At 27.6% G+C, this 15,478-nt stretch overlaps 1 protein-coding gene and 1 long non-coding RNA gene across 4 annotated transcripts in view; one reads left to right on the top strand and one right to left on the bottom strand.

The window, feature by feature from the left end:
- Positions 1–8,264, top strand: part of LOC100211421 (dual specificity tyrosine-phosphorylation-regulated kinase 4) — a 28,876-nt gene extending 20,612 nt beyond the window's left edge. For 2 of the 3 annotated variants that reach the window (XM_065795417.1, XM_065795416.1), the window contains 16 exons: positions 1,398–1,466; positions 2,282–2,322; positions 2,422–2,483; positions 2,792–2,923; positions 2,997–3,165; positions 4,168–4,222; positions 4,341–4,393; positions 5,131–5,163; positions 5,242–5,307; positions 5,715–5,869; positions 6,084–6,134; positions 6,213–6,334; positions 6,489–6,549; positions 6,818–6,947; positions 7,116–7,176; positions 7,657–8,264. In XM_065795417.1, coding sequence (XP_065651489.1) covers positions 1,398–1,466; positions 2,282–2,322; positions 2,422–2,483; positions 2,792–2,923; positions 2,997–3,165; positions 4,168–4,222; positions 4,341–4,393; positions 5,131–5,163; positions 5,242–5,307; positions 5,715–5,869; positions 6,084–6,134; positions 6,213–6,334; positions 6,489–6,549; positions 6,818–6,947; positions 7,116–7,176; positions 7,657–8,082 — 1,686 coding nt within the window. In that variant the 3' untranslated portion in view covers positions 8,083–8,264. Of the gene's footprint in view, positions 1–1,397; positions 1,467–1,607; positions 2,151–2,281; positions 2,323–2,421; positions 2,484–2,791; positions 2,924–2,996; positions 3,166–4,167; positions 4,223–4,340; positions 4,394–5,130; positions 5,164–5,241; positions 5,308–5,714; positions 5,870–6,083; positions 6,135–6,212; positions 6,335–6,488; positions 6,550–6,817; positions 6,948–7,115; positions 7,177–7,656 lie in introns of those variants that run through there. The other variant, XM_065795418.1, reaches the window with a different exon arrangement.
- Positions 8,265–8,323: 59 nt separating this feature from the next.
- Positions 8,324–15,478, bottom strand: part of LOC100210084 (survival of motor neuron-related-splicing factor 30) — a 34,897-nt gene continuing 27,742 nt past the window's right edge. Inside the window, exons 9-10 of the long non-coding RNA XR_010638023.1 lie at positions 8,717–8,785; positions 8,324–8,642 (exon numbers count right to left, since the gene is read on the bottom strand). This is a non-coding gene — a long non-coding RNA (survival of motor neuron-related-splicing factor 30). The remainder of the gene's footprint in view (positions 8,643–8,716; positions 8,786–15,478) is intronic.

Below are 15,478 nucleotides of genomic sequence, written 5' to 3'. Positions count from 1 at the left end.
ACTCTTTTATATTATTTATAGAAAAAATATTTTCTCCTTTTTAGTCAGATTGAAGGGTGTATTTTTTTAATAATAATAATTATTCATTAAACTCTTTATTTGTATAATTTTTAGCCAATGAATGTTTATAATAGTTGTACATATAACGAGTTTTATCCATAAAACGATGTTTTATTATAGCTCTTTTAAATATTATGCAATAGAGCTGGTTGCATTAAAAGTATGTCTTCTAGAGACAATTTTTTGTATGGCTTTAAATTGCATTAACAATATAAAGTTACTTTAAGAGTTCTCAGAAAAAATATTGTTTCATTTTTGAAGATTATGCAATAGTTAAATATTGCAGAATGGGAGGGGTCATTAAAAGCAAACAGATACATACAAAGAAATTCAAAATTAGATGCTCCCCCTGATAATAAACAAAACAACAATGTGTGTGTATATAAATATATATATATATATATATATATATATATAATAAGAATTTTTTTAATTTTAAAGTTTTATTTTGTGGAAAATCAGTTTGTGCTGTAGAAAGTAAATGTAATGTAAATCTTTTTTAATTGTTTTTGTGTTGTCATGACATTTTCAAGCTCAAAATTTTGGTTCAAAAATGAATTCGGGTGAAGAATTGATGGGAAACTTAAGAGTACAATATACAATGTTTGGTAAATTTTACCTCAAAAGACTTTTATTCATAGACAGAAAATTAATAAACCAGTTTTGATTAACCATTCTTGATAAATTAGTCTTTTGTGCCTTTTTTTTTTTTTGAATCAACTTTTATTTTTTTAAAGATGATTGTATTGATAAAAAACTATTTAATGTGCAAAATGCGGCTTCCTTGGAATTTTTTATTTTAATAGGTTTTCAACTGAATCTTTTTAAATGTCCTAAATAACTAATATGTTGAATTTTCTTTGTTTAAATTTTTTATTTTTTTATTCAATTTTATACAATGTGAAAAAATTTTTAAATGTTAATTATGATTTTTGTAATAGATTTTAGATATGAAAATAAACGTTAATAAGATTTTTTATCGCCACTTTGTATATGTATATTAAATAAGAAATTTTGACGCAAGACGTTTGAGTCGTTCTTTCTTTTTAATTTAATACATTGCTTGTGTTACCTTATAATCTGTTTTCATTTCCCTTGTATATGTGGTTAACAATGCGTCTGCGCCTACGGTGCTGTACCACGTACTTCGGCGCATTGTTTGGCTCCCCCTCATATACATAGTTTATTTTGGTGACCTTTGGAATACTGGTGGCCCAAGAAGATTGCCCTTATTACCACAACATTATATATAATATTATAAAAATAAATACGAAAAAAAATCTCAAATACTAGCCATCCTAAATATTATATTGGTTTTATTGTCTTCTATCTTTTAGAGATGCTATGCAAATGGTGTACTTGTTAAATTCCCTAGCATGCTTTCATTAGCATCCATTCAGCTCAAGGTAGAATATAGTTTTTTTATTTACGCAAAAGTTCAGCAATAGATCTTTTGATTTGTTATAGCTTCAATTTAATTTATAATTTCAATAATTTAATAATACGTTTGTACAAGTATTGATACTAAAACCTTTAAATCCAACATCAGTTGAATTAGTTTTTGCGCTAAATAGCTTCTTTAAAGTTAAAAAACAATGGTTGTTTACAGAAAGTAGTTGATAAATATATATTTTGTACTTGGAAAGTTGTATAATAATAACATTTTTATAATAATGACATTTTTAAAATTACATTTAAATATTTAATTTCTTAATGTTCTGTACACAAGTTTTTGTTTCGGCGTTTATCCGTTAAACCATTTTATGTTTGCTATCACATTGTGCTTTTTTGTAAGTGAATTTTAAAACATAGCAAAGATTGTTTATTGTGGAGATAAGAGATGAACGATAAAGCAGATGTTTTTTGTGTTATTCTCTCGACGATATTTTTAGCGATTTCCTCATACGTGCACTGATGAATTATATTCTAGAATTATGTTCTATGTTGAAACGTATGTAACAACGAAGTTTTGAATTGAAATTTTTAAATGCTTTTATCTTAACAATGCCACGCAAGTTTAGGAATGCCATGCAAACTTAAGACTTATGTGGAATATACGAGGTTTTTTTGAAAAGCTTCGGTCGGAGGAGGTTAAAATAACATAAAAATTATTTGAATGATAAAAAATTAAATTTTATATGTGCATATTTTACCAAAGTAAATGCATTTGAAATTATTTTTGAAATTTAGGTTTTTGAGCTTCGCTTATTTATTTTTTCAGGTTGCGGGTAAAGGTCGCGTCAGCAGTTCATTATTTGATAGGTAAAAGCCAGCTAATTTTTTATATTTCCAGTAAATTTATGTTTCGATATGGGTGTGTTATTCAGATTGTTTGGATGATGCTAATATTTTTTTTTTAAGTGAAAAAAGTTCTAAAGAAAAAAAATCAAATAAGGCAGAGAAATGGCCATTGACTGCAGGAGGTATTTTTAATTATAGAAGACAAATCTAAGCATATTATATTTAATAATTTTGGTTAAGATTTTTTATTTATTGTTTTTATTGTATTTATTGTATCCATATATGGATATAATTTATCATAAATGGATATATTTTATTATATGTTTATATATGATATGGATATATTTTATAATAGTTTTTATATCTATGGATATAACTCAATAAATTACAAAAATAATATAAAAGTAACGTAACAAACGATTTTGATTTTTTTTTCTATTATTTTATTATAGTAAGTCGTAGAAAAAGTAATATTCTTTTATTTATTAAGCGGCTATGAAGTTGTACAGAAATCAGTTAACTTTATTCGAACATACTGAAATTCTCGATTATCCGGAGATATGGTATTTAGGTTTGGAAGCGAGAAAAATTGAAGGGGTTTCCGGCGCACTAATGAATAATGGTACAAATCATTTTTGTATAATAGCTGTTATCCTAATTAAATTTTTCTGAACTATTATGCTGTTGTTATCTAGGATATGATGACGAGCAAGGAGGTTTTATACGAGTAATTAAAGATCACATTTCTTATCGTTACGAAATTATTGATACTGTTGGTAAAGGGTCTTTTGGACAAGTTATTAAAGCTTACGATCACAAATGCAAAGAATTTGTTGCTATTAAAGTTATACGAAACAAAAAGCGGTAAGTGTAAATAGAATCCTAAATTCTAAGGAGGAAATGGTCAGCAATAAAATTTTCGTTTTATTTTCTGCTTTATTTGAGTTAAACTTGTTAAGACATTGAAAATTTATGTTGATTACTTAAAAATATTTTTAAACGTTTTAATAATTTACATAAATTTTCTTAATCAAGCAACAAAATGAGAATAAGAAAAAGTAAACATTTAGTTTATAATTACTTTTTTTTTATTTTTTAATCACAAATAAGATGCTCGAAGTTCAAATTTTTTAATTAAACAACGCTGCATTTTTAATGACACTTTTTGGTATAAATTGAAGCAAACAAACAAAACAAAAAAAGAATCTAAAATTTTTTGAATAACATTTTCTTAAGGTTTTTCTATTACGCTGTTGGCGCGGCTATTTGATCTGGCTCACCTTAGTGAATGTATATTTATATTGCTCATATAAGGGTTTTTCAGATTTCTCGACGGTAAAAGTTTAGAAACGTTTAGTGTAGAAAAGTTTAGTGTTGCAGCAAAAAAATGATATTTAATATAATTAAGAAAAATCACCAATTAAGAAACATAAAAAATCGCGAAATATAAAATTTGCGTTATCGATCGAGATGGAGACAAACTTGATGGGTATCGGGTGGGGATAAGGACAAACCTGATGAGAATGGAAAATTATTTATGGGGATGAAGTGGGGATAAGGAGTACTTTAGTTCCCGTATCACTCTCTACTACATTAGTAAAATACCGGTTACAAATACACGGTATTCGTTATTTCATTTTTATTTTAATATCGTTAATTTAAAAAATCTTGTTTTAACAAGTATATATATTTTATTTTAATATATAAATATACCAAATATTTTAATATATAAATATACCAAGTATTTAATATATATATATATATATATATATATATATATATATATATATATATATATATATATATATATATATATATATATATATATATATATATATAAAAACACACACACAATTTTTATATTAGGTTTCACCATCAAGCTTTAGTTGAAGTAAAGATACTTGATTTATTGAGAAAAAAGGTATGCATTTGTCATCTTAAAACGTTAAAATGTTTTATAACCGAATTTTACGTGCGCAAGCGCATTTACTAATTTTTAATATTGTTTTCGACATTGTTTAATTTTTTTTTTCTTATAGGATCCTGACATGCTTTATAATATTATTCATATGAAAGATTACTTTTACTTCAGGCACGTTATATTTCATTTTATAATATTTACTTTTTTTCTTAAGCACTTCTTGATAGCGCAATGACTAGCAAGTCTTAAATAAATAGTTGTGCGGTCGTGTCCCGGTGATTAGAGCCCTTGGTTTATAAGAAAAGGGATCCAGGGTTCGATGGAGCTCTGTACATATTTTGCGCCATCGGTAAGAAAAGAGGCGTAAACTTCCTATTTAAATGCTCTTTTACGGTGTTCTTTGACAAGACCGTAAGGCCTTCTTGGGGCACCTAAAACAAAAATTAAATTTTTTTTTCTTTTCGAAGTAATCTATATTTTAATTTGAGCCACTACTTTTCAATATTGTAATGTATAATAAACCACTCTCAGTGATTCTAAAGTCTTGTTTGATGTTCAAGATTTCAGATCGTGGAAGGGAAGGGTCTAGATATTTTTTCAGATCGTGGAAAGGAAGGAGTTAATTATTAAAATTAAAGACACCCCTTAATAAAAAATTGAAATAATAAATTTCTTTCATTTTTCAATTTAAATAAAATATGCAAAAAGTTGAAAATTTAGCTAAAAACGTTAATCTTTATTTTTTTTTTTTTAGCAAAAAATTTAGCAAAAATCACAACGCTAATCTTATTATTTTTTTTTTTTTTAAACGTTAAAATATAGTATAGACTATAAAAATGCTATAACAATATCTTATTGCGTTACACCCAGCAATGATTTAATATATGCTTTTGTTTGTTTTTATTTAGAAATCATTTGTGCATTTCTTTTGAACTGCTTGGGTAAAAACATTTTGAAATCTTATTTTCTTTGTTTTAAGACTTTAAAATTAAAAAAAAAAATTTATTTCAAATTTATAGGATAAACCTTTACGAGTTATTAAAGAAAAATAATTTTCAAGGATTCAGCCTAGATTTGGTGCGAAAGTACGTTAAACATTGTTTATTATATATTCACCGATACGTTATCTTTTTTTTTAATATTGTATCTCAAAACGAAGACCTCTCGTCTCTTTATTACCTCTTGTCGTAATTTTCCCGTTTAAAATCAAATAATGTAAAAAAAAGAAAACTTTCAAATTAGTAAATTTTTTGTCATTTGATGATTGATTTTGAATTATAATTGGAAGAAAAAAATTTTTTTTTAACAATCAAAAAATAAATTTTCTGTCGATTTTTTATTTTGAAACTTTATCTATTTTTTAATTTCCCAACAGCATTTTTATTGGAAAGTGTTAACCGACGTTTCATTTTTATATTTACATTACGATTTATTGCGTTAAATTACTCCTATCAAGTTAAGTTTTTCCTATGAAAAATTCTTCTTTTTTTAGATTTGCTGTTTCTATACTGCTTTGCCTTCGTTTGCTTTATTACAATCATATCATCCACTGTGATTTAAAACCTGAAAACATTCTGCTTGAAAAGCATGGATCGACATCGGTCAAGGTGATCGATTTCGGTTCAAGCTGCTTGGAACATCAGAAAGGTATCACGCTGCTTCATGTAACCTAATGTTATGATATGAATTTTTAAGTTAGATTTTATATTTCACCTATAAAAATAAGTAAATATATTTTTTTAGTACCCTGGTTAGTTAACCTAATAATAAATATGTTGATCATTTGGTTATGTTAAAAACTATTTAAAATTTTTTAACGTGCGCAACGCAAAATATAATTAATATTTAAAGTGTTGTTTAGTTTACAGTTATATTCAAAGTAGATTTTATCGCTCTCCAGAAGTTATATTGGGTGAGATAATAGTGTTTTTAAAAGATTTTTTATTTCTAATTTAAATTCAAAAAAAGCATAAATAAAAACAAATTTTAGGTATTTCGTATTCTACCGCTATTGACATGTGGTCTCTTGGTTGTATACTTGCTGAATTACACACTGGTTTACCGATATTTCCAGGTGAGAATGAGATCGAGCAGATGGCTTGCATTATGGAGGTAAAAGTTGAATCATCGTGTGATTACATTGCATTTTGGTTAATATGCGTCGTCCCACAATTCTAAAGTTCCGCCTTATAAACGTATTTTATTTTATTTGTGAATTTTGTTTCGCTATATTGTTTATTTTAAACGACCAATTAATTTTTTTCAGATATTTGGATCGCCCCCAATAACTTTAGTTGAAAACTCTCAGAGAAGAAGATTTTTTTTCGGTATTTTCTTTATTTATTTCTTGATAAAACTATTGGAGCAGTATAGTAATAAAGTTTTTTTAATAAACAGTAATTTTTTGAAGATAATAAAGTTCATTAAATATGCATTTTTTTTTATAACAATAGAAGTCGATTTATATCAATAGTGATCAATAATTTGCATTAAAAACATTAAAACAATTTTTACTTCTTCACATCTGTTAACCCCATATTTTTTTGTTAACCCTATATTTTTTGCTAACCCCATATTTTTTTTCTGATTATTTAGATTCGAAAGGTAATCCTCGTGCTTTTACAAACTCTAAAGGAAAAAAAAGATGGCCTTCAACGAAAGATTTAAATTCGTCGTTAAAATCCAATGATCCTCTTTTTATAGATTTTATTCAGCGTTGTTTTGAGTGAGTGTTTTTATGGATTTTTTGTTGCTGTTGATTAGTGCAAATTCCAAAATTTATTGTGCAATTTGAATTTAATGAATATGAATTAATTTAATATAAAATTTGTATTCTATTTTGAAAATTTTTATAAATATCAAGTAATATCTTACAGACGATATTTTTGTTTAGATGGGATCCTTCGAAGCGCATGAATCCTGACGAAGCACTTCAGCACAGTTGGTTGTCAGATGTACGTATATCTGTAAACTTATAAAAAAAAAATTATACTAGGCATGCATTCATCACGAAAAACGTTATGCTTTACAATGACATTTCAACACTTGCTTAAATCGTTTCAGTACAGAAACAAAGACAATTATCCGAAATTGAGAAACTAAGACGACATGATTTATGAAAATAAGGCGATTATATTTTTAACTGAACATAAATATTTAATTATTACATAACGATTTTTATGACGCATTAGGATTTTGATATAACGATATAACATTGTATTTGACGAAATTCAAATGACGGTTTATTATTTGACGAAATTCAAACGACGGTTTAATATCTGACGAAATTCAAACGACGGTTTAATATTTGACGAAATTCAAACGAGGGTTAGTTACATTAGGAACAACCGTTGTTAATGCTGACAAATTGTCTTATTTAAATCAAGAATTACTTATTTCTAATGTATTAAATTATTAAATCTGTAACGTTTAAGGTCGGATATAACGCCGTATCGACTTCTTGCCGTTTAAAATATAATACCGTATCGTCGCCTAGCCATTTAAATGCTTACTCAGCCGAAAGTGAAAAGTTGCATGTTTTAAATCTTCGTACCAAAGACGAGTATAAGACGTATTATACTGTACAAAGACGAAACCTTATCTATCGTCATGGTAATGTATCAGCAGAAAATGACGAAAGCAACATTTTTAGAAGTAATAGTATTATTAGACATACTCAAAGCCTTCAATCAATTGATGAATTCAGAAATTTCAGTTTTTTAAATTCTAATACAGTAGACTGCTGTCTCCCTAGTGACAAAGTGACTAAAAAAGATGTTTTAAAGACAATGAGCGATCAAATTAATTTATCTAATTGGTCTATTCGAGATAAAGATAACATTTTGCCACCCATTAGATAACGTAGTAACCGACTTAGGCACAGCAAGCTTAAAAAAAGAGAAAAATATAGATTTATATGGTTTGCTTTACGAAACGATTCATCAAATATTTCTTCTCCAAGTAGACTGATCTTTTAAAATTGTAATTTAAATATTTTTTACAAATTTTAGACAATACTAAATTTTACCCAACCAAAAGAAAATTTAATATTACCAATTAAATAAATTTTGTCTGGTAAAATAAAATAATTACGACTTCAAATAGGTTAAATTTTATATAAAAATCACTAATATACAGTTCGATGGAAATGAGAAAGCTAATAACGTTCCTTCTTTTAAAGTAATATTTAAAAGGAAAGTTCTTTGAAACCGAAGTGGTTTTTTCCGAGTAAAATGCAGAATGTATTATTGCGGATTTTCGGATAAATTCGGAATTGTCTGGTACCCCAAAATTAATTCGTTTATAAGAATTCCGAGAACTTACAAAATGTGCACGAGTTCTACTTTTTGTACATATATTGAGATGCAGGCGTAAATGAAGTCATTCCTTTTCCAGAGGTACCGCATGTTCCAATGCCAATCTATACAAAGCAACAAAAAAAGAAGATAAAACTCTCCACGACATTCCTTCGTCTTTATTTCTTATATTACCTACCTTTCCTTTTCCGTCCACAGCAGATGCAAAAATACTTTTCTTGTTTAAACCGCGTACTTTGTTTTTTCCCTGAATACAGAAATAAAGTATTAATTTTGAACGTTTTTATACTAGTATATGAATAGCTGAGATGAATAGGTACTTAGGAATAGGTCGCAAAGTTAATTTTTTGAAAAAATCTACTTTGATCAGCCATTTCAAAGCCTAATTTTAAAGTTTTATAAATCTGATCCAAGTAGATTTTCTCAAAACATTTATTTTTTGAATTAAGTACTTTTACTTCTCAGCCCTTCTTATTTTAAGAACTTTTTATTTATATCATTTGACGAATTATTTAAACTCAATCATTGGATCATTTAGAAAATCCAATACATTATTCCAATAAATAAGAAAAACAACCAGTCTATAAAAAAAAATGTTTTTTTTCATAATAAAAAATTTTCCGACGTTTAGCGGATAGAAAGTTATATCATAGATTTATAAAAGGAGAAAGAGCTTTAAATCGATTATGCAATAAATAAACCCTTTATCATTATAACAATCTACATAAACAAATCAAAATTATTAAAATTTAACGAATGTTAACTCATATATCTACACAATGAAATATTAAAAAAATAAGAAAAAGATTTCATTTTAAATGGTTTGAAAGTTCAAGTTAAAACAAGTTTGTATAAGGAAAAAATAAAATGTTACAGATAAAAATATAAAATAAAAAAAATTTAAATATCGCATCATAATTTTACACTTTAAAACGTTGCATCATAATTTTACACTTAAAAATATTGCACCATAATTTTTTACTTCACACTTTGAAACTCTTTTTGATATCACACGACGAATCAGCATCTGCTTCTTTTAAAAATTTTCCTTAAGTATATGACGCACTTTCACGTATGTTATAACCCTCGGAATTAGGAAATATGAGGTCGGCAATAAAAAAATTGATACAAAGGTCTTACCATAAAACATTGAAATGAGGTCGGCAATTTTTTGCCGACCTCAAACACTTTGAGGTCGGCAAAAATTCCGAGGGCTGAAGCTATGTATTAAAATAGAATCCACGATTCAAGTGTGGAACTAAAAAACTATTTAAACATAAACTCATTTTTTTATCTATTGTCCGTACTTTAAAGTTAGTGGTTTTCCATAAAGTACGTGCACAGGTATAGGAAGGAGGCTGCTCAAAAAAGTACGAGTGCGTACAAGGAGAGTGTGTGTGTGTGTGTTGAAGATAGGAAGTATGTACTCCCTAGTCCCTAGTAAAGGAAGGAGGAGGGGAGGGGGGGGGGGGGGTAATTAATTTTTGGAAAATTCCCCCCACCCCCCTTTGTTTTTAATTTTTACTTGATAAAAAAAAAAAAATCAGTGAAAATTGGCCTTAAAAAATTATTTCAGTCACTGATAAAAACAAAATTTTTCAGTGTAAACAGGCTTTAAAAATCACCGACCAATCTTGATTAATCGAAAACGAGCTTTTAATTTATTTCTCACCAAAGTATAAAACTCATATTAACATATTAAATCCACTGATCTCAAAATATAAATGGATAGCGTATACGGCAAATTTTTTAAAACCAGTTTTGACCTCCCAAGATTTTGGTTTTTTACAAATGAAGAAATTTTTGTTACGAACTTTTATATCATTTATATATATATATATATATATATATATATATATATATATATATATATATATATATATATATATATATATATATATTTAAATGTACAAGCCGCAAATATAAATATAATTTTCGATTTTACATAACAATAATTTTTGAAAGAAACGCAATATTACATATTTACGTAAATTTCTAACTTATGTAATGTTAAACAAAATGTACTCTTAACAAAATGTTTATATAATATCTTGCTTTTTTAAAGAAAAATAAATGTTATTAAATAAGATAAAAAATTTCAGTTTTTTTTAATTAAAATTAGTTTATTTAACATTTGTAAAGAACAAATGAGAAAGTAGTAGTTATCCAAGTTAATAATTTCCAAACAACTTTCAAATAATTATCTTAAGTTTGAAAAACTGAAATAATTTTATTCATATTTTGTTTATTTTTCATTTATTAACTTTCTTTTAATCTTAGTTTTACTATAAATTATTTGTTTAACATTGTTTATAATACAATTTATGCACCTTTTAGTTCTTAACTACCCAATGCTGTGTGCTAGAAGGTTAATAACACAACTGCATGGTAGGCAGCTGAATATCTTTTTAAAATAAACTATTATGAAATTAGTTTTTCAAATAGATATCACAAATTTATAAATGCTGCATGAACTATTAGCTGAGCTCTGTGAGTACACACAAATCAGGGGTTCCTTCTAGAATTTTTATATATATATAGTTATTTGTGCTTTATTTTATTTGGAACTTTATATATATATATATATATATATATATATATATATATATATATATATATATATATATATATATATATATGTATATATATATATATATATATATATATATATATATATATATATATATATATATATATATATATACATATATATATATATACATATATATATATTTGTTTTTCTAGTTAATTTGGCAGCCAAACTGCCAAATGAGCTGAACCAAGGAAAATAAATTGTTATCAATTATAGCTGAGTCAAACATGAAGAGCTAGTTCAATTAATATTTTCGAAAAATCGGCTGATCTCAAAAGAGCACTTGCAATTGCAATTTGAATTCCTATTTCATTTGGAAAGTGGCTATCTATTAAAGCAACCAATTAATTTTTTGAAGTCATTTTAGCTACGTATCTAGCAATATATGAGATCAAAGCTTTTTTGTATTTAAGTAGATTGTTGCAGTTTGGAATATCTGCATTATCGTGATCACTAACAGTTGGTTCTCTCTCCAACAAACCATATTTTCTTATTAATTCAATTTCAGTCAAAGATATTTTAGTACTGGAGTCAGCAAAAGAATCGTCTAAAACATATTATATATGAGTTTTATCTCTGTACTCAGTTTTCATTTGAACATTGAACGCTACTTTGCATCAAAAGTCATTTATATGTGGCTGTGAATTGTTGGCAATTGATATTGCTGTTAAACATTTCTGCAGATCTCACAGCACCAAAAAAGAGCTCTAAATGGTTTTGACTGTGTTTAGATGTCAATAAATAATTTAATGGTGAACCTTCTTTTTCAACCCAGTCGAGAAATATACCTTGAACAGATTTAATTGCTGCCAAATATCCAATGAAACCAGTTTTTTGATTATACAAGATCATTTGTGTACTAGCAATCTCTTTAAGACTAATGATATGATATGTATCCTTTTGCAAATCGTTTTCTTGAATTTAATATATCATATAATCAATATATTATGCGAATCAACTCCAAAAATAATTGTATTGAGTGATTATCCTTCAAACTATAAAACACTATTATTTACTTTTAATTTGTTTTAAAAGTTGTTATAAGTAACTATAATTCAGACCTGGTTTTTTTTTATCAGTAGGGTAGGGTGGGGCAAGATGATTCTTGGGGCAAGAAGTCTTTTTGCTTATGTGAGAGTATCATAGAACGGTAATGTTTTATCCCTCTATAATACTATTCATAAAGTTAAAACAAAATCGTGGAATAAAAAATGTTTTTAATATTGCTGGTAGGTGAGGTTTAAATCGGTTTATTACTTTTTGGAGTATTTTGTTAGTAAGTTGCTTCTAATTTTGAATGTTTATTGGATTGGCAATACTTATGCGATTAAGGTAAGAAATGTGTTGTTTTATAGATAATTTATCCCACAATAATATATTGTCAAGAAATTTTATAACTTAGCATTAAAATTAATTTTATTTGTATTAAACTTGCACTCACTACAGATGAGGCAAGATGTCCTCAATTACGTGGGGTAAGATGCCCTCAAAGGGCTTCTTGCGTCGTGGTTTTACGGAATTTCTACCATTTTTAAAGTGTGTTTAGAACATAAAAACGTCTTCTAATTTAGTTATTGAAAATGTTTATATGTTGGTTTATATGTTGATAACTATTATACATATTTATAAATAGCTTTTTAAAATAATTTTATATATTAAGTAAATGTTATAATGTATATGCTAAGTAAAATGAAGCTGTATCACATGCTATTTTTGCAATTCAAACATATTTGTAAAACTTTTACAAATAAGCATCGCATTCAGCTGAATGAAGTTGTATTAATACAACTTCATATATTGTTACATGCGCATAATACAATTTTTACTAAAAAGAGCTGTGTTTAGCATGCAATATCATATTAATAATTGCAACATCGTGTTATTGTTAATAATCTTGAGTAATTTTGTATGTACATGTAACTTTAGTAAGTTCTTATTTAACTCAAAGAGAGTTAATTTATAGGTGTTATGTAATTTATAAAAAAATAATGTATTGAATAATTATATAATACTGTGTATGTGTTTGTATGTTTATATAATTAAAAATTTAAGGTTTTAATATTTCTTCAGATATATATTTAAATATTACAAATAATGGAGAGAAATTATGTACGAAAAACACAAAGAGGTGCAACAAATGATAGAATAAAGTCAGCATTAGATGTAATAAAGATGGGCTGCAGTCTAAAGAATGTTGCATCAGAATTTAGTATTAATAAAAAAACATTACAACGTCATCGAGATGGAAAAGTAAAAGTAGCTGGTGGTTTGTCTCTGGGTGGAAAATTTCCTGTTTTTAGTAAAGAATTTTAATTAAAGATTGTTACACAAGTTCAGATTATGGAAACAGCATTATTTGGCTTGACAACAATAGATGTGCGTTGCCTAGCATATGATTTTGCTAAACAAATGGGAATCGATAATCCTTTTAATAAAGAGTCGAAAATGGCAGCAGTGGATTGGCTGCGAGGATTCATGTCTCGCAATCCACAACTTTCTATTCGAACTCCACAAGCCACCAGTATAAGCAGAGCCATTGCTTCAATAAACCAAAAGTAAATCAGTTTTTTTCAGTATACAAGTCATTATTTGAGGAACATAAGTTTTCAGCCAAACAGCTCTGGAATATGGATGAAACTGGAATCACAAATGTCCATAAGCCAGGAAAAATAATTGCAACGAAAGGCAAAGGACAAGTTTCGAAAATAACTAGTGGAGAAAGAGGTGCTACTGTGACAGTTGTGTGTGCAATGAGTGCAACTGGCACTTATGTCCCACCCTTATTTATATTTCCCCATAATCGAATGACTGATAGGCTGGCTGTTTGTGCACCTTCAGGCTCAATTATTAGAGTTAGCTCTAGTGGATGGACTGATTCATCTTTATTCATTGAATGGTTAACACATTTTGTTGCTGTGACTCATGCATCTAAAACTAATGAGCAATTAATTGTACTTGATGATCATCACAGTCACAAAACACTTGAGGCCATTAACTTTTGTCATGACAATGGGATCCATCTCATAACCCTTCAAGCTCATTGTACACACAAGATGCAACCTTTAGATCATACATTTTTTAAACCATTGAAAGTTGGCTACAATACAGCAGCAAGCAACTGGATGTTATCACTTCAGGGGCATAGAATTTCATTTTTTGACATGGCAGGTATTTTTGCAACTGCCTACAACTTTACTGCAAACATTGACAAAGCAATCAATGGTTTTAGATGCTCTGGTTTATACCCAATAAATGACCTTATTTTTAATGATGAAGCCTTTGAAGCAGCTTTGCTCACTAATGAAGCTGAGCCATTGAAAATCTGTCAGCAATCTAGTGAATTGCCTAATTTGCCTCTTGTTGCACCTATACAGTTGGCAAATGTCATGAGCACAACAACTGCTGCAAAATTGAAGGCTGTTGATGATGCAGTTTTGCCAATTGTTGATGAGTATCTTGCCCTTAATTCTCCCTTAAATATTTTGGAAAAGATTTCTCCGCGTCTTAAAATTCCTGTTTTAAGACAACGAAAGAGAAAGACAGAGTCAGCTGAAAACCTTACTTCTTCACCTTTCAAGAAGCGACTAGAAGAGCATGAAAACAATGTAAAAAAAAGCAACAAGCAGTCATATTGCGTAAAGAAAAAGCTGCACTTAATAAGGTGATCAAGCAAAAAATGAAATCAATAAGTTTGAAGACAAAAAAGGTGAAAAAGCCTGAAAAGCAGAAAGCAGAAAGACCTAATGGCATAAAGAAACTAATGAAAAGGAAGAAAGATATGGTTTCTGCCTCTAAAAGTTTTATCACTGATACAACTCTATGCACCATATGCACTTGTCCATACAATGTGCCACCATTTGATGATTGGACACAATGTAGTAAATGTACACCTTGGTACCACTTTTCATGTTGTCCAGATGATTCAGACTTATGCTACTACTGTGAATCATAATCATGTATATGTTATTTGAACATTTATGTTAGTGATATAAATTAAAAAAAGTTATTTATCTTCAAGACAATTGCATAGAATAATTGCAGTGTTTATATTTCAGTTATTTTAATAAAATGTAAAGAGTTTTTATAAAGAACTATTAATAGCTTTTATTTTAACTGATAGTTATTTTTAACCACTGTTTTAAAGGTTTGGGGCAAGATGCACTCTTTGGAGCATCTTGCCCCACGGCTGGGGCAAGATGTCTCCTTGCGCAATTATTAGTTTTTTTAATTTTAAAGTTTATCACCAGTAATAAAGTAGTTATTTTATCTTACCAATATCTTCTCTTATAAGTAAACTTTGATATTAAAAAGAAAAATTACTAGAAAATGTAAAAGTATATGTTATAT

Source organism: Hydra vulgaris, chromosome 04 (genome assembly GCF_038396675.1).
Source record: "Hydra vulgaris chromosome 04, alternate assembly HydraT2T_AEP".
Classification (NCBI taxonomy): domain Eukaryota; kingdom Metazoa; phylum Cnidaria; class Hydrozoa; order Anthoathecata; family Hydridae; genus Hydra; species Hydra vulgaris.
The sequence above is the reverse complement of the archived record's forward strand: the minus strand, read 5'-3'. Positions and strand labels throughout refer to the sequence as shown.